The sequence below is a fragment of the Penicillium macrosclerotiorum genome, assembly GCF_028827735.1.
Source record: "Penicillium macrosclerotiorum strain IBT 26536 chromosome Unknown utg000002l_segment0_segment0, whole genome shotgun sequence".
In the NCBI taxonomy this organism is placed as follows: Eukaryota; Fungi; Ascomycota; class Eurotiomycetes; order Eurotiales; family Aspergillaceae; genus Penicillium; species Penicillium macrosclerotiorum.
Genome location: NW_026643082.1, coordinates 2678019 through 2701764, shown reverse-complemented (window position 1 = coordinate 2701764; position 23746 = coordinate 2678019). Strand labels below are relative to the sequence as shown.

The window sequence follows — 23746 nt, the reverse complement described above, 5'->3', positions numbered from 1 at the left end:
TTTAGACGCATGAATGTCTGCGCAGGGCGCCATCTAATTATATATATCATCATGCTCAACGGAGCATTTCTTCTGGGATATCTATCAAATCTGTGACAGAGTCGGGAGATGTAAAGGTAATCTTATTGGTTCTGTCTTAAGCTAGCTAAGAGGGGGCTAAGGGTCAGGTGACCCAGCTTAGAGGGTAACAAAGTCCTTACATATAAAGTGTAAAAATAGGCTACAAAATAGCCATCGAACGTTAAAGTCATGGATATAATTATTAAATTACAGGTTTTCGTTAGCCTCTGCCATAGACATCTGATCCTATTCTTCGTTCTCCGAAACGAAGAAAGTCTTTTGCACATTCACTCCACGAAAAAAAGTCCCTAACCCTTGCCCCTGTTTTGGATTGAGATCCTCTTGACTGCTCGTGCGACTACCCTGATTAGAAGTGTGGATGGTGGTGATGACGGCGTGTGAGTCTTCCGGATCCAGATCAGGACGCCAGTACTGGGGTCCGGAGGGGTCTGACCGAACGGCATTTACGCTCGAGAGTGGTACACTACCACCAGTTCGCTTGCTTCGAGTGCCCCCATAGCTGGGATCACGAAACCAACGGAACAGGGGTCGCAGAGTAACAAGACTACCGGCAGCGATACCCAAACCGGCCTCGACATTGGACCAGATGGAGATATTGGTGGTTGCATCTGTAGTCAAACAAACACTGTTAGCATGGCTGCTCTGTGTCCCACCGTTGGCCATAGAAAACATGTTCAAATGCCATAGAGTGATGAATGGCCAGACTCACATAAGAAATCCTCGTCCTTGTAATCGTGCAAATAAGGAATTCGAACAATGACGGCTGCACTCGCAACACATCCCATGCCCAGGATACCCGCAAGTGCAGCCTTGGTCTGTGTACTCATCTGCAGGTTCCACACAAGGAAAATAGGCAGAAGTCCCAATGTCAAGTCACAGCACGTGGCAGTGACACTGTAGACATATGCGATGTCAATGACGCTGTCAAGATTCATACAATGACCATGGACCATGACAGTTGGATCTAGTTCAGAGCGCACGCGTTGCCAGAAATAAGAGACTGGTTGACACTGCAGGGTCAACATGAACCAGAAGATCAGGCCAATGATTGAAGTCACACCGATTACTATCCACAGGACAGTCGCATGAACCTTGGAGACAGTGAGGCGGAGGAGAGCGACAGCAATAGATATCTTTGCGATGGTCACTACCCAGACATAGCTGGTTTGCCCAAGCCACCACCACTTTGAAATGCAGGTTAATAAAAAATAGCCCCATTTTCATGATTTACTACAGAGCGCCAGGTGACAAGATAGGATGAAACTTACAAACATAGCGGTCTCCATAGAGCCACGCGCAACGAGTGCAGCAGATTTCTGGCCAATTCCATACAATGCGCCCGTGATCCCACACAGTGCAAAAAGGACGTTCAATAACTATCCATAGATGAGAAATAGACCAGGAAAAACGAGGACCGCTTCAATTTACCATTGCAAATACCATCAACGCGTCATCCCAGCCAAAGGCCTTCACAAGCTTGATGCGGACAAAGCATCGCAGGCAGACTGCAATAAATGAAATCCCAAGGAAGATAGTAGTAACGATGAAGATCGTCTTGCTGCGACCCTCCAAGGGTAACATTGTGGTAGCGAGTGAAAGGACTTTGTCACCTTCAATTCATAGTCCACTTAGCTGAACCTCGAGTGTGCTCCTTGATCCCAATCCTGTAAGGATACCGATTGACAGAGCGCTCTGAGGGAAAGAAAGGAGAGAATACCGGGAAGAGAATAATAATAAAACCCACTGCCGAGAGCCAAGCATTACCACTGTGGTTGTCAGTGGCAAGAACAGGGTCAGCGCGGTCAAGCGGGTCTCTACGGCGCGGTTCTCCGTATTTACGACCAACACGACTTAAAAGAAAAATTCACTGAGGCTCCCGGACGGGTGATAGGCATGCTCCAGCAAGGCTAGTGGGATCAACGGACCATCTGCAACCAGGGCGACCCGCGTCGGTAGGCACTGAGGCGTCTGGGCTCTGAAACTACGAGCCGAAGGGTAGTCTGTGGGGTCGAACCATCTCGCCTTTCTACTATTTGCACATGTTGGATATCCCCCCAGGCCCTGCCTGTAAAGGTTTAAGGGGTCATGTGCGTGGAAGGAGAGCCATCAACCATGACAATGTGGAGAGATACAAAGTTGAACCAGAAAAACCCTTCCAAGCATTTCCAAGTGAACCGACCAGGTGCCATTTGCCCCTCACACGGAGTCTCCGATGGTTGAAACTCCGACAATTTGTTGGAACTTATTCACATCCCGCGTGGTCGGAGATGGCTTCGATCAATGCCGCTCAGGCCTGATTCCCTTCCCACTCCCCCCAAATTTGCGGGTTTCATGGTTGGAGACTTCGGCGACATGACTAGAACAAGTTCTCCTGCCAAAAACTGTTAACTCTATGAACCAATGGCATTGGGTATATATCTCACCAAGTGGGGCTAGTTCTTGGCCGCCACATGCAAAACCAAGTCCGTCACTACTAGTCTTATTCTAGCTGTTCTAGTCCGTGAAAAAGGAGACCGTTTCCACTATTGTTACAGGCGAACAGAGCGTTGGAACATTAACAGTTCGGCTGAACTCGATCTCTGGGGAGTGCGCCACCCAGGCCTTTCAAGGACTCGTGGCCTCCTTGTTCAATAGTGGGATCCGATCCATGGGCTTTCGGAATCCAACTCGTGGCCCTCGCTCGATACGGAAACACCATAGAAGCGATTTTAGAAAAAGTTAGCGACCGAGCAGAACCTTAGGAATTTGATGCAGTGGGTATTTTTGTGTACAAGAGTATCCGTGACACGTATCAATCGATCTCAGAAATTCGATGTGAAATCGGAATCGCAATCGCAATCGAAATCGAAATCGAGATCTCTTGGATGTCTCTGGAAATCCTTGGAGAGATCCCTATCCGACCAGCGGCCAAATGGTGGGTTCCTAGACGGCCGATCACCAGGAAGAGGGCTCCGCTATGTGTAAACGAGGTATGATCTGCAACCTCAGTGGGCAGGTCGGAAATTACTTGACTATTCTGTAGTCTCCACTCATCGGAAAGAGGTGGATTATGAAGGGTGTAAGGATCTCCTGACATTTCAATCTGTTCGTGCGAGATAAAACACTATACCCAAGCCTTGTTGTGGTTTTCGCCGCGAATTCAATAACGCAGTATAATTTCTGGAGTTCTGTATGGCTATTAATACGTGCATGGCCATGGAAATAAATAGTATTATAGCTCTTATAGCTCCACGAAGCCAATCTATTGTTAAGTATAGGATCAATAGAGGACAGTTTAAAGTCCTTGCCAGCAGCACAAAGTACGGAATCCCCCGAGCCATGCTGTAGACCCGTTATACTCCAGTGGATCGCGTTTAAATTAAATGTTCGATCCCCAGCAAGGACCTGTGTTTCCGTAACCATAATGATAATTATAACCATGCTCCTCATTTATCATTAGGATGTTTGCCGAGACCTTCGAGCCCCACTGAACCATGGAACGTCCGCTGAACCATGTGGTCCCGTCTATCCGATGTAAGGTTGCTGGCAGCCAGGTGTGTCACTCTCGTGGTCGCCATAGGTGCATTCTGAGCTCATATTTAGGAAAGCCATTGGCACATCGTATGGGACTAGTCAAAAACATTGTTTGGTAGCAGTCCCATTAGAGAATACCATGTATAGTATATTAAGGTCGCTTTCCCTTGATGTACTTCGTATAGAAGACGGGGGTAAATATGGCCTATACAAAGCGAAAAGTGGGGCACCGAGAGGAGTCAACACAGGCGGCTCCGGCTTTCGTAGGTGACAGATATCCCGGAAACGCGAGAAGATAGAGAGAGAAGAGACAAAGCTTGCATATATATATTGTTAAAGGCCATGTATTATATAATTCATGAACGACTGCCAAACGCCCGATGCTATGCACATATCATCATAAGGTGCTCGAATGCTCGAATGCGCCAATTTGAATGTCAAAGATCCAAGAGAAAAAATCAAGAAAAGAAAGGACCGGGCAGCTGAATGATGCGAGAATATGCACTTGTTCAGACAGGGAGGAAGAATGAATTTTTCCATCATGGCATCAAGTACTCGATGGCAGATTGGCAGTGTAGACACCTTCAAAGTCAAGCGAGGCAAGCATGCCGTTAACTCGGTCAATTTCTTGGCTCAGGTCTTCAACATTCACCGCGAGGCTGCTAACTTCATCAAATTTGCGCCGCCGATTGGCATCTGCAATCATTTCAGAGACAAAAAACTTCTGTTCCTCCAAAACGATTAGCTGCTCCCGCAATGATTTTTCTTCTGCCTCAAGCGCCGATAAAGCGCTACTAGCATCACTGGCCAGGCTACTGTTGCTTCCATTTGCAGCAGCAGCTTTATATTTGATGGAGGCTAGTGCGGATTCCTGGTGCCGGAGCCCAGACGAAGATCCATTGACAGGAGTACTTGTGGAGGATTGGCGACTAGTCACAAGATTTGTAGACGGAGAAGCATGCTTGAGAACTCTGGGAAGAGATTTCAACGGCAACATATGAATATGGAGAAAATTACTGGCTTGTTGGTATATAGCCTTCTGCAGTCGTTGTTGAGTAGGGGAGTTGGTAGGTAGATCGCGGATCCGCCGAGCTGCAACGTCGTACTTGGCAAAAGAATCAATGAGTCGCTTGCGGACTTTAGAAGCATCGGCGATCTGTGCCGAGGATGGTGGTCGCCTCGGATCCCTAAAGCTATATTAGCCACGATATGGATATATTGGTCTTCATAAGCATACTGTAACGCGGTTAGAAGTTTTTGGAACCTGGGTAAATGCAGACGAATACCCCTCTCGAATTGGATCAGATTATCGTACGCCCTGACTTCAGGGGGTTTTCGTGCGACATCCGCTTCGAAATCTCGACGGTCAAATAGCGTGGCTCTACAATCTTTGCAGATGCGTACGTCCACATTGATTGGATGGCCGGCGGCAGATTTTTCCGACGTTTTTGAAACTATCGAAGGGTGTTAGATGCAGATCGCTCTGGAAATCCAAACTATGCGAGCTCACCGGGGGAGATGCTTAGCTCAACCTCATTTGAACAGCCTGTATTGATGTCACCGCAGACAACTTGCCCGCAAGTTCTGCAATGATGTCTTCGAAAAGAATACCCCGAGAAATCTTGCTGGCAGAAAGGACACCGTGCAACACTGGCATCGTCCTGCCAGCTGACAACTGTTTGCTCTAATATTTTTCGTTGATCATTTTGCCAAGCCATAGCGAATAGCTTTGTACCACCCGTTTGGATTTGATCTGGCGGTAGACTAGCCAGCAGTTGCGTGAGACGTGTCAGCCGTTTTTCGAGTCGAGAGACCTCCAAGAAATCCTTGTCAACTATCTGCTTTCTGATAGATTTGAAAGCATTTGTTTGATCTCTGACGGTACCTGTTCTCCATTAACTTGGGCCGAATCGTTGAGGTTGTATTATACTCACCGGCATGATCGTTATAACCCTCTCTCGATTTGTAACATGTTTCACAGACCCGGGCCCAAATGCCCCTCACAGGTTCGTGTTGTGCTGATCGTGATAGTTTCATTTGATACATTGTATGCTCCTCGCAAAAGAGTTTCCCGCACTTCCGACAATTCACGCATCCGTTGGTAGCATTGAGCCGCTTGCCGCAAGAGGGCTCCAGGCAGGTGTCATAGAGAGAACCAACTTGCCAGTGTTCCTTTGTGATCAGGTCCTCGGGATCCAAAAGTTTCGGGGTGGTAGAGGTATCGGAGGATCCCACATGAGGCGCGAGAGGGCGACTGCTGATGGTTGTGGTCTGATTCTCGTTTGACTCGAAAACATCAAGACCCTTCAATTTTTGATTGAGTACAGCAAGGGGTTGAAACCGTTTCGCTTTTTCCATTTGCACTTTGAACCAATCCTTGACTTCATCTTGTCTGTCATCTTCTAGATTCTGGTGAATGTCGTCGAGATGCCTGGCAACAAGTTAACTATCGTCGCGCGGGGGGATCGAAGGGTAGTTTTAGGAACGATAAAGGTACCTGTTGAGCTGTAGTAAAGTCAACTTGCGGGATGTCAGTTTTTTCGTTCTTCAGAAAATGAAAGGAAATGGAGAGGAATATAATCATACCATCTCTTCATTGCAAATCGGGCAAGAGAGCTGGGCTCCGGGTGCGGCGGGCACCGCGGATATCGATGTGCCGCCATTCTCCACGGAGATCCGGGAAGTCAGGTCTTGAGTTTCCGATGAGAACTGGGATGCAGATGTCTGGGAGCTGAGAGAAACGCTGCTGGTAGTCGGCGACAGGACCCTTGGCTTCGGCTGCGGGGACGGGGCTGATGCGAGCGCGCTCGGAGTGCCCAGAACACGGCCTCCACCCAGCGTCCTCCGGGACATGATTATGGGGACATGAGAGGAGACAGATAGGAAAGCTACTTCAGAGCACCATCGGGTTGACTGCACAGGGTTGGGAGCCCGGGGGAAGACAAAGACGTTGGAGCGTTGAGTTGGGGCCGGTGACGATGCGGTGGAGACCTTGACACGCATATTTCTGCCTGAGGCCAGAAGCTCTCAGGCTCTTAGAATTAGGAGCTATGGACCAAGTACGTATAGCTTACGCTATGAACCCAACTAGTTTAATTAAGCATTTGGAACCATTTTGACCTGGAAATAGTGCATAATTGTCTATTAAATTCGCTTTTCATTTTCTTGGGTCATGTATAGATGCCGAGGCTGCATTAATCTAACACAACGATGATCTGGGCAATTCCCTCTGCGACTAAACTAGCAATTTCGAATCGAAGATCACACATAATAAACTGCATAGATATTTGTAATCGAAAATATGTAAAAATCCAAGAGTTTATAGACTTTATTTGATTCTCGGTACACGGTCAGCTTTGGTCTACATGCTTATCTAAATTTGCACTATAATCATTATATTTTCTCGGCAACTATGATACCTCGAGACACGTTTTAACAATTTTCCCGTGCTCAAAAAGTCTTATCAAACTCGCTTGATATCGCTTTGTCTGTTTTCTGCATTCTTCAAGACCCTTTTCTGGTAAAATCCAAAATCCTTCAATAGCTTCCAATTAATCAACCATTCTGAAATCAACCATTCTGAAATCAACCATTCTGAAATCAACCATTCTGAATTTCAACGTTCATAATCGCGGTGATAACTGGTGCCAGTGTTCGGGTTATCGTACTCTCTATGGACATGAGTGGTTCCATCGTCGCGGCGATCGACGTCTCGATGGCGGTAGACCCCACTAGGGTCAAGTCGTTCACGATGATGTCGCCGAGAACCATCGGTACGATAGTCTAGATGCTGATCGTAGGCGCCGCTGCTGGGATCATAGGCAGTGGTGCCGTATCCAGTGTCATAAGCGTTTCCATAAGAGGTTTCGGTGACATCGGTGCCATAACCGGTGGTACCATAACCGGTTGCGCCGTATCCAGAGGTTCCATAGGTATCATAGGCATTTGCATCGTATGTTGTGCCTGTAGTATCGTAGGTTGTCCCGGATGTATCGTAGTCATAGTTATCGTAGGTGCTACCAAGAGAGGTGTCTTCGTCGTACCGAGCTGCCATTTTGGTGTGTACTATAAAATCAGGCCTGCAGTTTGGGATGTGTATGAAGAGTTTAAAATGTAAATTGAAGAAAACTAGATACGAAAAACAAGAAAGTCACGGTCCTCGATATATATAATTTATTTTGTGGCGTTTTTGGTATTTTGGATGACTTGCGATTGACATCATAAGTCTATTTTCGAAATGACTCCCCCGTACTGAGGCGATAACAACTGTGGAACAAGGACTGAACCATTGACGAATATCAATGGAAACATCTATGACTGGGCTATTCTTATGAGGGTTGCATCCAGACTCTTGCCTTAAGGGGCGGATGATGAGGTTTCGCCGAAATGAGCAACCGCCACTGTTCGGCGGCAAGTGTTGGTGCAACGCAACGAACCAGCAGCAGAATGTTGCTCGCTATGGGAATTGCTAAATTTGAATTTCTAATTAAGATGCTACTCTCCCACCGAGTAGAATACGCCATCGATATTCCCACAAGGAATCGATTTTGATCTCGAATTGCAGGACACGTGGGCGCAAAAATACCAGAAAAATTATGTGGTCTCCATTTTTAATTAAAAGGGACCAATACTCAAAGAGAAAAAGTTTTATGACTTTACGCAACTCCTACCAATAGATTAATTAAGATTGAATGAACAGTCGGTAATATTGAAAGCCAAAGAGGGGTTCTACTATTATTTTATCGGGATGAAATATTAGATGGCAAATTACAAAGGTCTTATACACTTAGTTATTTCATCAAACTGAGTCTTTCCCCCTTGAGGTTATATTCCAAATTAAAAAGAGGATCCGAAACAGGAACTTTGAAAAGTGAATCAATGCATCGCACATCAATTATCCAAATCGTATGGCAAAATAATTCCAAGAAGACGAATCTTTTCCTTCTCTGATTCAGATGGTGTTGGGCAAAGTATTTTGAATAGACGTCTTGACCAATAACCCCTCACAAAGTCCGGCAAGAAATTAGTGTCCTCATCATATGCAGAAAGAAGCTCGAACAAAAGCTCTTTAAGTCCATGATTTTTCTCTTCTTGGCCTACCAAAGATTCTGAGATGGTGGTTGATTGACTCGTGTTTCCATGGCAGACGCAAGTGTGAGCTATGCGTAGATTAGAGAAAGTGATGAAGTGAAGCAAACCAGGAGCTAACTTGTCATAAAGCCTGGTTGGATTTGTTGAATCAATATTGGTGACAAGACTTTCCAGAAGTGACATTAATTCCAAGGTCCAATAGAAATTGTCTTCCAAGACGAAAAAGTCATTACCTTCCTTCGTTGACAATAGCTCACCAAGAAACAGTGAGAGTCCATTGCACCCCCCAGAAGAACAAGGACAACAGCAAGAGTCTCTCGCCTCGTCAAACAAAATCTTGCACATTAACTCCTTGTGGTCAGGGGATAATTGATCTAGTTTCAGTGAAACACGATTTTTGATCTGCTGATGCAAAAGGGATCCTAGCTCCTTTGCCAAGAAACATACAGCTGGCAAGCCTTCTGCAAAGTGGTACAGGTCGGCTCCTTTGCTGATAAGCCACCCTGCAATATCAAGTAATGGCGCAATCCCCCTTGACCAATGCCCGCTAGTAACAAGCATCAATGATGTTTTCCCTTTGTCATCTATCTCATCGATGTCACGGAATCCAGCATCCCAAAGTCGCTCTGCAATGGTTGCATCTGCAGCTATTGAGCTGTAAATCAACCAACGACTTTGCTCAGGAGCATGGTCAGGCTCAATGCCTCTGGAGCTCAGCAGCCGATATATTTCAAATGCATGGTAACCTATGAGATGGTCGGAAGGCTGGTGAAACTGTGCAATCTCTTGCCTTGTGAGATGTTTTTGAGCCAGTCTCCACAGTTCTTTTCTTCGATCGATCAACGCCCCACAAAATATGTCCTTGATTTCGTGACTATCAACGGCCATACTGAAGGATTCTTCTGTCAGAGGAAATCTGCCCATTTTCATCATGATTCTGACAGACGCAGCCGAACCCGAAAGGCAGGCTGTATCGAATGTGTATTGAGAAGGGATGTTTCCAGCTTCTATCAGCATCGCAAACCCCTTTGGCCATTCTGTGTAATATTCTAGAAGGCTGTGCAAGTCCACACCTTTTTGACAAAGCAAAGCAAGCAATTTTTCAGACTCGCAAAAGAGAGGTATAAGTTTCTCTGGTGCATTAATACCTAGGGATATATGTTAGCTTTGAAATGAATGTAATCAAGAAGACGTACTCTCAATTCCATGTTTGAAGGCAAGCTGTTGAACGAGTCGGATGCCAGGGGCTTTGTTTACGTAACTTGCTCTTTCCGACTCAGGAGTGTGAACATCTCCAAGCCAGAAGTATTCAAATGCGTCGATTGTAAAATATCCCCCAGCATTTAACAGACTCAAGAGTATGCCTTGCGTTGCCTGTGTTAAGGAATCATCCATCTCAAGCGCGAGATACTTGATTATGTTATCTAATGGTGTCAAGCCGTTGCTATCAGCGCAATTTGGTTTCAAACCCATTTGTAGAAGATTTGTAAGAAAAGCATGCCAGTCTTGCTTTCTAATGGCATTCCAATTATATGAGTTCCAGTGACAGTCAGTAATCTCCTATTCGATACGATAATTAAGATCAAGTAATTTCCAGGGTGTATTATGTGTTTTATGACTTACATGTAAAAGCGTGGTATCATTGGAAAGTTTGTCCCTTGGTGATGCTTTGCCTTCCTGAAACAGTCGCTGGAGTTCCCTAATGGTATCTTGTAGGATAGCCCTATCGTATGGCTGGGAATCATTTTCGAGGATTCTCTTTGTCTTCCTGACAACACTGAAGGCAGGTGAACTCTCTTCTACAACCCAGGAGTATGTAAAGCTTCGAGAAATAGATAGTAGGGTATTCCCAGTGCGAATCTCTAGGAATGCTTGGAGAGAGAGACCAAAAAGAGAACCAAGGTACCCGCTATTGAGCTGGAACGATAGCGACTTTTCATGCGACCCATACAAGGGGCACCCGTACTTGTGGGATATAACGACTCGCAGAGAAGGGACCCAAATGGATTTAAGAGCGCATGTACACTTCTTTGGAGAGCCTATGGGTCGCATCAATGCTCTTGTTGAGTCATACAGAGGTTTCCCACAATTCGATGTACTTTCCAGAGGCGATAAACGCTGATTGTCTTCCAGGAGCTGCTTCAAGTGAGGAGAAAGACTGATAAGGGGACCCTGCTTAGAGATATTGAATTAGTGATTTGAAAATAGCTGAGAAGTGAAAACGATATATACCATTTGAGCTAGTTGTGAATTGAGCTTGTGCAATCCTTCGGCCACACTCGACTCTTGGACGATGGAGATTTTAGAGGCATGTTGGCGTTTGCAACTTGAACCTTATATCAGGACAAATGAAAGAGCAAGAGAATAACCTTTCAAGTGAAATTGACTCACAAATCCGTGACTTGCATCGCAGTGTTGAGATCTATATGTAATCTTTCCAAGATCCCGACCAGACTCTTTAAGTCATCTCTCCGAAAATGATACATTAACTTATCCCGCCGACGCGGAGGTTTTTGTGAAACATTGAGTCCTGAAGTTTCGAGTGGACCAGCTTTGTTGCATTTTTCGAGCATTTCCTGTATTTTGCACAATCCAGATTCGCAATTCGACATAGCATCGGACACCAACTTTTGTTCCTCGTCCAGAGAAGGATCTCCCTGAAGCCCCGGAAAACGTTTCTTCAAAATCCTAAGAATGCTTTTCAATGTCTTTGCACGCCATTCTATTTCTTGAATTTCGGGGGAAAACGAGCGGATAGACTGGCAATAAGAAATGAGAAACCCGCAGACTGACAGGCCGAAAGAAACGACCCCAACAGGGTCAGCCATGGCCAGGGTGAACTGATAGTGCAAAGAGCCTAGGCAGAGCTATAACTCCTCAGATTACGGTACTTAAAAGTGGGGGAATTCTCTATTTAAAGCATGACATGATCCACGCGCCAACCTGCAGGCATCTTTTGCCCACTGGGACAGGGGTGTTATGGTGGCTTAGCGCTGGCCCCCATTCTGCAGCAATAGGTGTGAATTTCTCATATCCTCCAGAAACCCGCGTCAAATAACGCCTTAGGATCCCATGTCACTTTCTTTTGTGACATAACCGTGGATTTCCATGAACACTATAATGTTTGATATAGACAGCTACTGTGGGATGCGGCAATCCTCATTCTGTTGCCTAGATATGCAGCTAATAGTCTCTCTTGCATTATAATAGGTGGATTGAGAAGATGAAATATGCTTCACTGTGACGATAATGGAGGGTTTGCGCCCAAGTTGGCCTGGGGAACTGCGTAGCGGCTACTTTGCCGGGTGGGGCCAAGGAACGGTGCTGAGCACGGAGGCGTGCAGATCCCGCGACATGGAGTTGAAACACGCATGGAAGCGCCTGCCGTGGCACCAACCACATCGCATGAGAGTGAAGCAGATGAAACATTGGTTTCAAGAGGCGAATGAGCCCTGGAAGGTTAGCTCTTGACACTCTCCTGGATATTGACCGGCGATGTCACTAAAGTGTGTGATGAGACACCTTTTGTCGCAAGAGGATTATGTAGCGAGGCGGGTTCAGTAAAATGAATGGGATATGAGGAATATGAATTATAAGTATGTTTTACACTCATCGGATCTATCTCAACACGAATCCTTTTGTCCTCCAAGCGAAAAAAACTAGGGTATTCAGCTCTCCCGGCCCAAAGGCGCCAAGGAATCCGACAGGAACTCGCTCGCGTTCATTAAGTCCGTGCTGCCATAGACAACGCGACGGCGACTTCCAGCACCAGAAGCACGGTTAGTAGAAGCGCCATCTGCACCTGTCTGGCCGCTTGTCCGGCGCACCCAGTCTTGCAAGTTGCCATATTCATCCATGCTGCCGCCGCCAACGGTGAAGACAATGGCCTCGTTGAAAGCCTGACGACGCTGGCCGAAACTAGCACCGGTGCCAGGGCCGACAGAGCCCATGCCGCCGGGCATCTGTGCATTGCGAGACGCAGAGGCAGGGGGCATGGCGCCGCGGGCGTTGGCGTTCCGCGGATCAAAGTAGAGATAGTTCTCCGTCTTCGCGATAGCCGAGCTCGATGCAGTAGAAGGATCCATGATGGACTCGGTGATCTTTGTCACCGTCAAGTCCTTGTTCGCTGGTAGGAAGTTCTTGACACCCGAGATCAGTGAATCAAAGTTGGCACCCAAAGCCCCTGAGGCGATGCGATCGGTAAGACGGTTAGAGAGGGATGAAAAGCCGCGGAAAAGATCCGAGGATTGCTGCTCGGGGGCAGCAGTGGTCATCATAGTCATACGAGTGATTTCGCGGACTTGGCGAACATAGGAGAGAGCGGTGACATCTGTCACACCGGCCTTGGTAAGAGCCTCCTCAAACTGGGTCATCTCCGCGCGGTTCAGCTCAGTCTCGGTGCTCAGGAACCAGATGATGAAAATGCGCATCTTATCCTGTGGATTGCTCCCTTTAGCTGGGTCATTGATTAGATCCAGAAGCTGGGTCTTCGACTGCTTGGTAATGTTCTCCTCCAGCTCGAAGAAGTTATCCAGTTGTCGGTCCTTGATGCCCTTCAACAAAGCCGTGGCAATGTTCATGTGCATATCAAGAATAGCTTTGCGTTCCCGCAATTCCGGGAGCAGAGTAATGGCTGCCTTAAGGTGCTGAGCGGAAGCGCTGGTGTCATTCTGGAGATCCTCAATGGATGAAGCCCCAGTCTTCTTTGTAATCTCAGTGGCATCCTCTTTATAGCGAGTCAATTCGGCATCAATGTCCTCTGCAACTTGAGGGAAAGGGGCGCCTGCATTTCGCTGCCAGAAGAAGTCGTTGCTGTTAATGTCATATGCCTTCTTCGCGGCCTTTCCAGAATCTTGGTCGTCTGCATCTAGGGTGATTCGGTTTAAGCGCATCTGAAGTACATCCTGTACGAGGGATTGGTACGTCCAGGAATGCGAAAGCATCGGGACTAAGTCGACATTTCGGTCCATTATAATCAAAACTGGGCGAGTCGAAGGTACACCCGGAAGAGATCTTTGATTTCCCGAGAAGAGGTTGTCCTTAGAGTTTAGGATGTGATCGCGGAGTTTGCGGTCCAGTTTTGTGGCAATTAATTCTGCAGCACCCCCTTTGGGGCATCGAATGATAGGAATGGCACCTGCAGTGGATGTTAGACATGGACTCTGCTCATATATGCGAAGGCACTCACCCATTGTGACGCTGACACTGAACAAGCCGCCAACCACCTTGTCAACGATTGCATCCAAGTCCTCATCACTGGTTTTGCCACTGTTTATCTTGTAGTATGCATCATTTCCGAGTCCCAAGCTAAACAGATCGGGCTCAGCCACAATAAAATTGAGATATTGATCGAAGACCTGTGCGATGTGCTCCGACGCACCGGAAGTAGCTATTTGGGAAGCGAAGTCCTCCAGAAGTGGCCGCGGCACGGAAGAAAGGAAGTTGACGTAAGCGGGAGAGTAGAGACTATGAGAAAGATCGCGCGTGATGGCTTGAATATTGGCGACAGTTGGCTCCACAAGATAGACGACGGGAACATCGGGAATGGGGTATCGCTGGGAATTGATGCTTCTGTAGAGGTCGTTGAAAGTTAGCTTTGGAGAGACGACCGATTGGGACAGCTGTGAGGCGCCCGGAATGTAGAGTCGCACAGATGAATAGTGATTCCCCATGCTCGCAGGTCGTTAACCCGTAAGACACTACTGATGACGTCCCTGCCCATGCCATCAAAGACCAGGACCTTCCAGATCGGATCGCCATCTTCGTTTAAGATCGGGGTGGAGTGAGAAATGAGGCCACCATGAACGGCGGAATCATGAGGCGCATCTTCGGTCGGACTTGGGTCGTGATTGAGATTGAGAAGTTTTTGAATCGAAGCTGTATCGCAACGGGTTGGGTCAGCTTTGAGCAAGTGATGATAGGCGGCGGGGGAGGGACGATGCGTTTCACCTACCGACTTGGCGGTCCCGAAGAGACATAGGATGGGCCATGGCGAAGGCACCACAGAAGACGTAGGGGACAAAGTCAGAGCAAGGCCAGCTTACGACATGGAACCCGCGCACAGATCGGTCTCGCACTGGATGGTGTCGATGCTCTGCCTACTGTTGACATGGTCGCTCCACCTGGCCGCAACCGCAGGTCGCTGACATAAGAAGGACAAACAGGAGCAAACACGGAGATCACATGGCAAAATCCCGGGGGCAGGTTACAGCAATACCGTAATTTACAGGTATTACATCACTCCAGAACCTGAGGCCCCTCCACAGAGCCAGATCGACCTGAGAGTCACTGATTTTCGGATCTTGCAAGAATTCGAAGAAAAATGGCGGCACCTCTGACATGGATCACTGAAGATCGTTATTTGAAACTAGGTGTCCGCGGCCTGCTGAGAGCAGCCCGGGCAGGTAGTAGTTACTAGTCCTACTGAACGGAAGTTCCGACGGGGTCAAGGCGGACTCCGTACTAGTAAGACCCAGTACCGAATACGTAAGACCACAGACGTCCGGCGACCGCCTGCCCCTGCAGCTTTTAGTTCTCTTCTTCTCAGAACTCCCTTCATCATCCATCACCTTTCACCAATCCATCCTCCCCCATTCCCCCATTCCCCCTTTCCCGCATCCCCAAATCTTCTCTCGTAAAGCGAATGGCAATGATGCTAGAGTGGCTCTTTGTATAAGAGCCAGAGCCGATCTCTCTGTTTCTCCATCAAAAAGAGGTTGCCGAGACAAGTCTTAAGGAGCAAAGACAGGGCGCAGAAAGCTCTGCGGGAACACAAGAACACGAGAACACGGGCAAGGACCAGAAACCAGTACAAAGGGATCAGAAGGAGCAGCCCTGAAAAATAAAACTGGTCAGGATCCTGGAAGATCGGGAGGGCTCAGTTCTATTGCAATTGTCGGTGTACAGAGTACACAGCGTCATTAAAGCCAGACCGGCAACTTTGAGGAAACTGGGTGGCCTGAGATCTGAGAGCCTAAGTGCCTGAGAGCCTGAAGAACCTGAGGCACCAAGGTTTTTGCTTTTAAAACGGGATAAGTCACGGGATTGACACCAAGTACGGGAATACTCAAAAGCCTGGCTTTCACAGCTCGCTGTATTCACGTGTTCACGCGTTGAGCTCTCACATTCCGCCGGGACGGTTTTCTTATTGTGTCTTTTCGTCAGTTGTGACTCCTTTGACCGTTCGCCCGTCCACCTACTCTCCAGTCCTTCACCCAATTCGCGATCGTTTCCATCTTATCAAGGTTGGATCTCCTATTTCGACTACCCAATCAGAAGCATCTGTCTGCGTGCCCGTCCCCACTCGGGGAAAGTTACCTCCGGCTACCGATCCATACCCAAAACAGGCAAGCGGTGACACACCAGAGCTGCATCATCTTTGAATGCACGTGATACTGGGCTAGTAGCAATAAACGTCTCCAAGCTTCAAGCTTCAAGTTCAAGTATCCAGCTTCCACAGGCTTTGGTGCTTGGGTCGTGTCGGGCACAATAATGGAGCAGTCGTCGGCACAGAATCCCATGCCGGGTCTGCCTCATGTCGGTGTTCCTCAGGATGCTCTTCCTGCGGAGTACTGGAATACCCTGGACTCCATCTATCCAGACTCCCAATTGCAAACCCAAGTGCCCCAGCCGCAAGATCCATCCACGCAAGGCCCCATTGGTATTAGCTGGGATCACCCCGTATTTCAGCAGCAACAACCACAGCCGCAACAACCTCAGCACCAGTGGAATCCTCTTGCTGCACAGCCCAGCCCCAACCATGGCATCTACTCCTCGATGCCTCCAACCAGGCAGTCAAATCCATTGCAACCATCTCCACGAGCATATGGTGTATCTCCACAGTACCAGACCCACCAGCAGATTCCGCAATATCAACAACAGAGCCAGATGGCCTTCGACACTCGTCCCCTCACTCCATCCGAGAGCTCGTCGTTTCCCTCCTACTCTTCCTTCCCATCGAATTATTACCATCCACAGCAATTGTCGATGCAAGACTCCTATGCAGCTCGAAATTTCCAACCGCCACAACCACCCCAGCAACCGCAGCAATCGGCTGAGTATGCTGCGCCGACCCCCCAATCCGCGATGCCACAATTTACGATGCCCCCGGGGTTTCCCTCGGACATCCTGCACGATACAATTGATTTGACGGGCGATTTCTCCAGTTCCGAACCGGGTGTTTCTCATCAAACCATCGATCCTCAGTTTCTCAACCCCGTACAATCCTCCAACCAACCCCAATCTCTCGCCAATTCATTCCTTCACACGAACCCACCGAACTTCGATAGACCAGATGGGAGAATCTTCAATTACTTTGAGAACGATCTCGCTGTTCAGCCTCAGATAAGTACCAGCCCCCACCTAGCGATGGGGATGCCTGCTGGTATGTGCCCGCTTCCCACCCTTTCCTCGCCTGTAACATCTACTAAACTGAGCTCAGGTGGATTCCCATCGAAACTCCCCTCGCACCCCCAATCCCAGGTTTTGATTGAGGCACCCAAGAAGACCGCACCCAAGAAACAGACCCAGCCGAAGAAGGCCGGGGCAAAGACATCCAAAAAGGTCAAGGCGCAGTCAGACAGCGAGAGCTCGGATGGGTCGGATCTTGAAGTCGACCCTGAGCCTTCACCAGCCCCTTCTGTTCGTCCCAGTGATCCCATTGGAGCTGCACATTACGATACTATAAAAGCGGTATGGTCTCCGCGCAACCTACGCGCTTCGGCGGATACTGTTAAAGCTGCCCTGGTAGCCTTCAAGGATGTCGTCAAGGCGCTTCGAGATTCCTGGAAAGATCAAGTTCAAGCTATGAAGACGGCCGAGAATCAGGGGGATAACGAAAAAGCCACCAAACTCAAGCAAGATGTGGCTCTACAACGGCGCATTATGGAAAAGATTGTCACCACCACTCTGGATACGGGTCACCCTGTGGTTATCGAGAAGTATGATCCCTTCGCTCTGTATTTTCTGTCTTTTTTTGCATCGCATGGTTGCACTGGCCATAGAGTTTCGAAGCCAATCGAGCAAATCCCCCACGTAATCTTTCTACTGTGGAAATGGACTCTGTTACCATTGATTCGGCTAGACATAAAGGGCATTTCCTATATGACCATCCATTCCTTTATGTTTGGCCTGGAAGGCCACTGAGGATACATTGAAAGAAGCCAGAGCTCTCAATGCCCTAATGTCGTTATCAACATGGGCTTCAGGCGAAGAGTAGTGGCTCTATGCCATTATTTCATGCTCTTTTAATGATTCTTTCCAGTGAACTTTTCCGCCTTCCTGCGATCGCCTTTCGTTTGTTTCATCTAATATCTCGTCTTTCACTTACTAATTAATTTAAAATCTAGGTTGGGCGAACACCCTGTCGCACTGTCCGTGTTTTATTCGTTTTTGACCGATCGTTTCCAGGCGGCGGATCTGGAAGGCTCGTTGACGCTGAACATTCTCAAGGTTGGTTTTCTCCTTGTTCATCTTCCTGGACTCCCTCATACTTCTCCTACATCAACTTGTGTCTTTCTTTCCCATGATTTCTCCTAACCATTTGTGCACCCGCAGCTTCTCGCCCACTTTATCACTGTAGATGAGGAATTATTACAAAAAACGAACATGGCCAAACTGTTACCGAGATTTGTCAAGAAGGGCAGCCCTTCTGTTAAAGAACTTGCCCAGACCATTTTAGACAACGCTGCTGCTTCCTCAAAACGCAAGCAGAACAATACGAAGTCGGGTAAAGAAGATTCACCAACTAAAAATTCAGCAAGAGACTCACCTTCCGTGGAGCTCGCGGGATACAAACGTCCTCGAGATGGCGAAAGCAATGTGCCGCCGGCCACAAAGCGGATGGTTGTCACCTCAAATCCAAAGGATGCGGCCAAATCCACTGTGGCAAACGGCTCAGCCAAACGTCCCTCTGAGGGCGTGCAGAATGGCAAGGCTGTGAACACGACTGCCCCTCGTCCCAAGACCAACATCGTGGCACCAAAGCCCACCAGTCTCTTCAGTGCATTGAACTCCGCCTCCAAGAGACCAGGAACAACAAACGCCGAGCGAAAAGCTACTGCTGCGGCAAAGCCAACGTATGTACCCCCCGTACCCCCTCAAAACATGGTGATTCACCACCTCAAACATAAAAAATAGCCTAACTGATTATATCCCTAGACCTCCCCCAGAAACTAAAGAGAAGCCAGTGGCACCCCCTCCAAAACCTGCATTCTCATTCGGTGACCTCATGGCGGACCTTAACAAACCGAAGGAGAATGTTGTTGTTAAGCCTGCCGAGGATATACCACCGGAGACAGAAGAAGAGCGCACGAAGCGCCTTAGAAAGGAAGCTCGGCGTAAAATGCGGGTCACTTGGAAGCCGGATGACTCTCTTACTGAAGTCCGGCTGTTTACACACGACCCTGATGAAGAGCTGGGCCCGGGTGATGGCTCCATGCATGGCTTGGGAGATGTGAAAGGTGAGGGCAGCGTGCTTAAGCTGCACAAGGATCTGGAGGAGCTGGAAGAAGACGACCTCGGTGGTATTCGTGAAATCACTCTTGATGATTACACTGGTCTGTCTGGTAAGCCCGATATGTCTCAAATGTATTTTTCATATCGTATTCAAACTAATTCACAATTAGCAATTCTTACCGAGTCTGAGGAACTGAAGCAAAGCAACTTCATCAAAGGTGGTGGCGCACGTGTACCCGATAGCCCCGAAAAGGAAGCTCAAGATCAGCGCGAGTCGACTACCCTGATGGTCTTTTATACCTCTCCTGCCGATGTTCCTCCCTCGCCTAAAGAACCCCCTGCTTCTGATACCGACGAAGTCGCGCCTGAGAAAGTTGCCTTTGGAGAGGTGCCTGATTACATTAAGGTATGTCTGAATTGATGAACACGATGCCGAAGATACTCTTCACTAACTACAATAAAAGGCTCGGGATGAGCGTTACTTCGAGTTCATGAACCCTAAACCCGCTGTCACCTCTGACGCAGCAGCTCAACCTAGTTCTACAACTGGTGGCTTTGACATTTCCAACCTGCTCAAGCTCATTAACAATAGTAATCAGCAGCAGTCTACTCCTCCACCGCAGCCTCCCCAGCCTGCTCCTCAGCAAGCGCCGATGTCGGACCTGGAACGGACAATCAGTATGTTCCGTCAACAACAAGCTCAGCCCCAGGTCCCCCAAGTTCCGCAGATTCCGACAACTATACCTTCCACTCAGCCATCGGCTGCTCCGGGTAGCGTGGATTTTACAAAGCTCTTGAGTGTTATGCAACAGATGCAGCAAGGTTCTGGTCTGCAACAACCTCAACAGCCCCAGCAGAGCCAACCGAACATGATGCCCAATCTTGGTGCCATATTTTCTCAATTTACCGGACAGAATCAGCAAGGGGTGGCTCAATACCCCCCACAGCCTCAATATGAAGATCCCGAACGCAAGAGAATGCGAGAGGGTGGTCAATATGATGAGGAATACGACAGCCAATGGAGTCGCCAGAAGCGAACCAAGTCGAATGATCCCAAACCTGTAAGTTTAGGACTCTTGACAAATCCCCTATTTTAATATACTGATTTCAGAACAGTACAAGGTTGGACTTGTTGCTTGCAGGTTTTGGGCCGAAGGTAAATGCAGAAAAGGAGAAAACTGCACTTTCCGCCACGAAAATTAGGTCCCCACAGCGACTAGACGGCGTTATGGCTTCTATCAGCAGATATTTCTGCCTTGGTTTTTTGTCACGGTCGACTTTTATTTTGCCTTTTACTCCTCCCCATATTCCTTCCTGTATTCTCTTTATTCCATATTCCATGACGACGATGCATAGCGCTTCCCTAGAGAAGTTTCTCTGATGGATTTTACAAGACGTTGATTGAAACACTGGGGTTTACAGATCCCGGAGACAAGAAAAAGAAAAAGGCTCTGGAAGACCTGCCTTTTATTTCCGTGTTTTGATTACTTTAAGCAACCGTTTTGCATGGCCCCTCTATTTAACGGGGGGCAACCAGGCGTTTTACGTTTCCCCATCCTGTTTGTGTTTTTCTATCTATGTTTTTCATTGACTGCTGGCATTTCATCCTCATGGATTGTGGGCGCATTTTAACCGAGGGATTTTGCAATGCAGGGCGATCATATTATGGCGCACGCGAAGGTTCTTGGGAGCTGGGAAATGTACATTAAGATTTATCTATCTTCTTTAATGAAGATCCAATCAGTGTCCAAAGACAGACAGAGCAGAATCAAACTTATTCATACTCCTTTTAAGTGGAATATCCCATCTCTAGAAAATGGGCTATAGCCATTCCATATATCATCCCGTCGCTCTATGCAAGGTAAAGATTCATTCGCACTCCAGCCAGCCGACAAGTCCCCTGATACATACGCTCCAACGTAGACCGCATGATCTCTAGATCAATGGACTCCCGCGACCAAAGATGCAGCGTCTTGATCGACATTCTAACCAGCGCGGGCCAATTGTGCGGCGCGCGCAGGCCCAATCCCCCCGGCTGTAAAGTGCTCAGCACAGCAGCAAGAATCTGGATAGCCATGCCGAAGGTGGACCGCATGATATTCCAGATCCACTCGTGGCGGAAATGATACCACCAGTGCGGGATCAGCTCGGCGCAGTTATCAATGGCTCTCTGTGCCTGACGGTGTAATTCCTGGAGGAGTTGGTGATTGCTGTGCAAAAAGCTTGGTAGGCTTTGGTAGTGCAGTGCGAGATAGAGAACCGGGCGGTAGATCTTTTCTAGAGCGAATCCGCGCCGACCCCAAAGAAAGAATTCCAAATCTTGATTCTCAGAGTTTAGATCTGAGTCATCGGCCAGGGACATCTGATTTTGGCTAATTTGGTACCTGATATGGTGAGATGAGATGATGCTCGCTTTGCTCATGAGCAAATTGTCAAGGAAGCTTACCATGAGTAAACAACCTTTACAGCCTCTTTGCTTCGTTCGACTATGCCACTGACATTGGTGATCCATTCTTGCTCGCCACATCGCCACATATCAATGAGCATATCGTTCACTGTCCGTCGATTACAGATCGATCCAATATAGAATCTCCACCCCTTGTCTTCTTCAGTCCCGCTAAGCTCGGAAGGCGCATTTGTACATTCAATCTCGATTTCATCTTCTATTCTATCCTCTGGGGACGCAGTGGTGGACTTTGGGAAGGTCGGGAAAGGGTCTGAGTAGCCCAAACTTTCCAGACCACTGCTCCACAGAGGAAGTTCACTCTGCATTTCGCTATTAGGTCCCATTAGTGGAAATTCCAAATCAATGTTTCATCCTAGACAGGGCCTACAACTCACTGTTCTGCTTGTATACATGACCAATACAGACGCGACTCAAGATTATGGTAGTCGGCATCTGCGGTCCATTGCTCCCTGCACAGGGATCGCAGACGAACCTCCAATCTGCAGGATGCCTGCTGGAAGCAAAACCAAGCCTCCAACGGTCGCATCGCATGCCTATGATAGAAGCCAGCAAGTAGAAAGCATTGGATGTCGGTGGGTGACGTGTGCAAGGAGCCGAATCGTTGCTTCGCCGCGTGGAAGTATACCTCCGCCATTTCAATGCTCGTGTCTGCCGGCGGTGGCCCTGGCAGTCGATCTAGATCCTCGGGGATGTCGCTTAAGGGCACAAAGGCCGAAGTGCTGCAGGCTAGGGCGCATGCAAGAAGCTGCCCCCCCCCCCCGGAATTAGTCTTTCACCCCTAACTCGATTTGTATGAAGCACAACGCACCACTTGGCACGACGGACCGTCCCACCCAAGCCCTTGCACGGTCACTTCGCGTGCATACCGCTCAAGTTTATCCACATCTACGACAGGATTCCGACGGTGAACTAATCGGAGATATTTCCGACACAGGTTTTGGATATCATCAAGCAATGGGCCAATCGTCACCTGTCGAGACTGCGGCTGGCCTGACTGGGCCTGACTGTCGAGTGAATCCAGCAAGAAGGACCGGATATGCTTTTCTGCGTCCGTGATAACCTTTTTGAAGATGGGCCATCGCAGCATGTACTCCGGGGAGTTTGCAGCATACAGGGTCAGGGGGTCATGGTCGTCCGATCTTTCTTCGGCCCCGGAACTGCTACTACCCCGTATATTGCTCCCCGAAAGTGGATCGCCGGTGGGGCTATTATCAAGTTGCAGGTTCAAATCTAGAAAAGAGCCTCTGAGGGAGCGACTTGACGATGCAGTTGTGGAGGCGCCATCTTGTTTGATCTCCTCTAGAAGCGATGCGATATGGCCCAAACGCTGGAGGATTTCACTGGCTGACTCAAACTCCGTTCTTTGAACGACAGGCTCTTAGCTGCTGCGACGTCGTCAAAGGGTTAAAGAAAAGGAGGGGCTACTAAACTTACTGGGTTGACCGTGGTGAGGTTTCGGGATAGATGCACTCCACCCCCTGTATGGCACAGTAGCTACAGACCGGTCTGGTATTGTCGCACCGGGTCTTGCGCAGACGGCAGGTCTGACAGGCCGTGGGGGCCCGCGTCCGGTTCTCGCGCTTCCTCGCGAGTCGCGACCGGGCAATGTCCATCATCACAGTCACTTCACACAAGAACTACACTGAGGAAACGCAAGATGCAAACCGGGGAGCATCGGGGAGATCAGCGTGAGGGAAAGGAATGTTTCAACAGAGCTAAGTGTGACCCATGGACGGCGTGGCATACTTAGGGGAGCTCACCTCGCAGCATCCGCCCCCGACTCCGGCCTGGAAACAAAAAAAATGCCCTGTTGATCCCAGCAAAAAGGCAGTTTGGGCATGTGTTGACGGCTGTGGCGTCCTTGGGGAAAGTTAGAAAGCCTGCGCGAACAAAGAATCGCAGCGGCGAGAGGCCGACAGTGCACTGCGGGAGCCTGCGAGCCCCATGGTTCAACCAGGATCCCCGGATGGTGATTGGAGAGTATCGGGCACTAGATGGCCAGCGAGGTTCTGTCAGGCGCTGGTCTCCCCGACGATTAGTGATAGGATCCGGTAGCTGCAGCTGCTGGACACACCGCGTGCCCATCGGGACGGTGACATCTGTTCGGGCCGCTCGCAAGAGCTATTGAGCGGACACAAG

The 23746-nt window shown here is 48.6% G+C and overlaps 6 protein-coding genes across 6 annotated transcripts; 1 reads left to right on the top strand and 5 right to left on the bottom strand.

The window, feature by feature from the left end:
• Positions 1 to 306: 306 nt before the first annotated feature.
• N7462_002105 (uncharacterized protein) lies at positions 307 to 1662 on the bottom strand (the record flags this gene model as incomplete). The annotated part of the gene is made up of 4 exons (XM_057073831.1): positions 307 to 689; positions 791 to 1265; positions 1350 to 1457; positions 1510 to 1662. The coding sequence occupies 4 exons, from the start codon at positions 1660 to 1662 to the stop codon at positions 307 to 309; spliced, it is 1119 nt and encodes a 372-aa protein (XP_056937472.1).
• Positions 1663 to 4141: 2479 nt separating this feature from the next.
• Positions 4142 to 6597, bottom strand: N7462_002104 (uncharacterized protein; the record flags this gene model as incomplete). Its single annotated transcript, XM_057073830.1, has 6 exons — positions 4142 to 4781; positions 4832 to 5048; positions 5105 to 5479; positions 5529 to 6025; positions 6092 to 6114; positions 6181 to 6597. 6 exons carry the CDS (start codon positions 6595 to 6597, stop codon positions 4142 to 4144), a joined length of 2169 nt encoding a protein of 722 aa, XP_056937471.1.
• Positions 6598 to 7210: 613 nt separating this feature from the next.
• N7462_002103 (uncharacterized protein) lies at positions 7211 to 7648 on the bottom strand (the record flags this gene model as incomplete). The annotated part of the gene is made up of 1 exon (XM_057073829.1): positions 7211 to 7648. The coding sequence occupies one exon, from the start codon at positions 7646 to 7648 to the stop codon at positions 7211 to 7213; it is 438 nt and encodes a 145-aa protein (XP_056937470.1).
• A 4705-nt stretch (positions 7649 to 12353) lies between these two features.
• On the bottom strand, positions 12354 to 14675 carry sly1 (syntaxin-binding protein; the record flags this gene model as incomplete). Its single annotated transcript, XM_057073828.1, has 4 exons — positions 12354 to 13822; positions 13874 to 14256; positions 14337 to 14562; positions 14639 to 14675. 4 exons carry the CDS (start codon positions 14673 to 14675, stop codon positions 12354 to 12356), a joined length of 2115 nt encoding a protein of 704 aa, XP_056937469.1.
• Positions 14676 to 16176: 1501 nt separating this feature from the next.
• N7462_002101 (uncharacterized protein) lies at positions 16177 to 20343 on the top strand (the record flags this gene model as incomplete). Its single annotated transcript, XM_057073827.1, has 6 exons — positions 16177 to 17624; positions 18033 to 18135; positions 18241 to 18761; positions 18844 to 19546; positions 19605 to 20201; positions 20257 to 20343. The coding sequence occupies 6 exons, from the start codon at positions 16177 to 16179 to the stop codon at positions 20341 to 20343; spliced, it is 3459 nt and encodes a 1152-aa protein (XP_056937468.1).
• A 649-nt stretch (positions 20344 to 20992) lies between these two features.
• Positions 20993 to 23220, bottom strand: N7462_002100 (uncharacterized protein; the record flags this gene model as incomplete). Its single annotated transcript, XM_057073826.1, has 5 exons — positions 20993 to 21524; positions 21587 to 21916; positions 21982 to 22352; positions 22416 to 22968; positions 23042 to 23220. 5 exons carry the CDS (start codon positions 23218 to 23220, stop codon positions 20993 to 20995), a joined length of 1965 nt encoding a protein of 654 aa, XP_056937467.1.
• Positions 23221 to 23746: the final 526 nt, after the last annotated feature.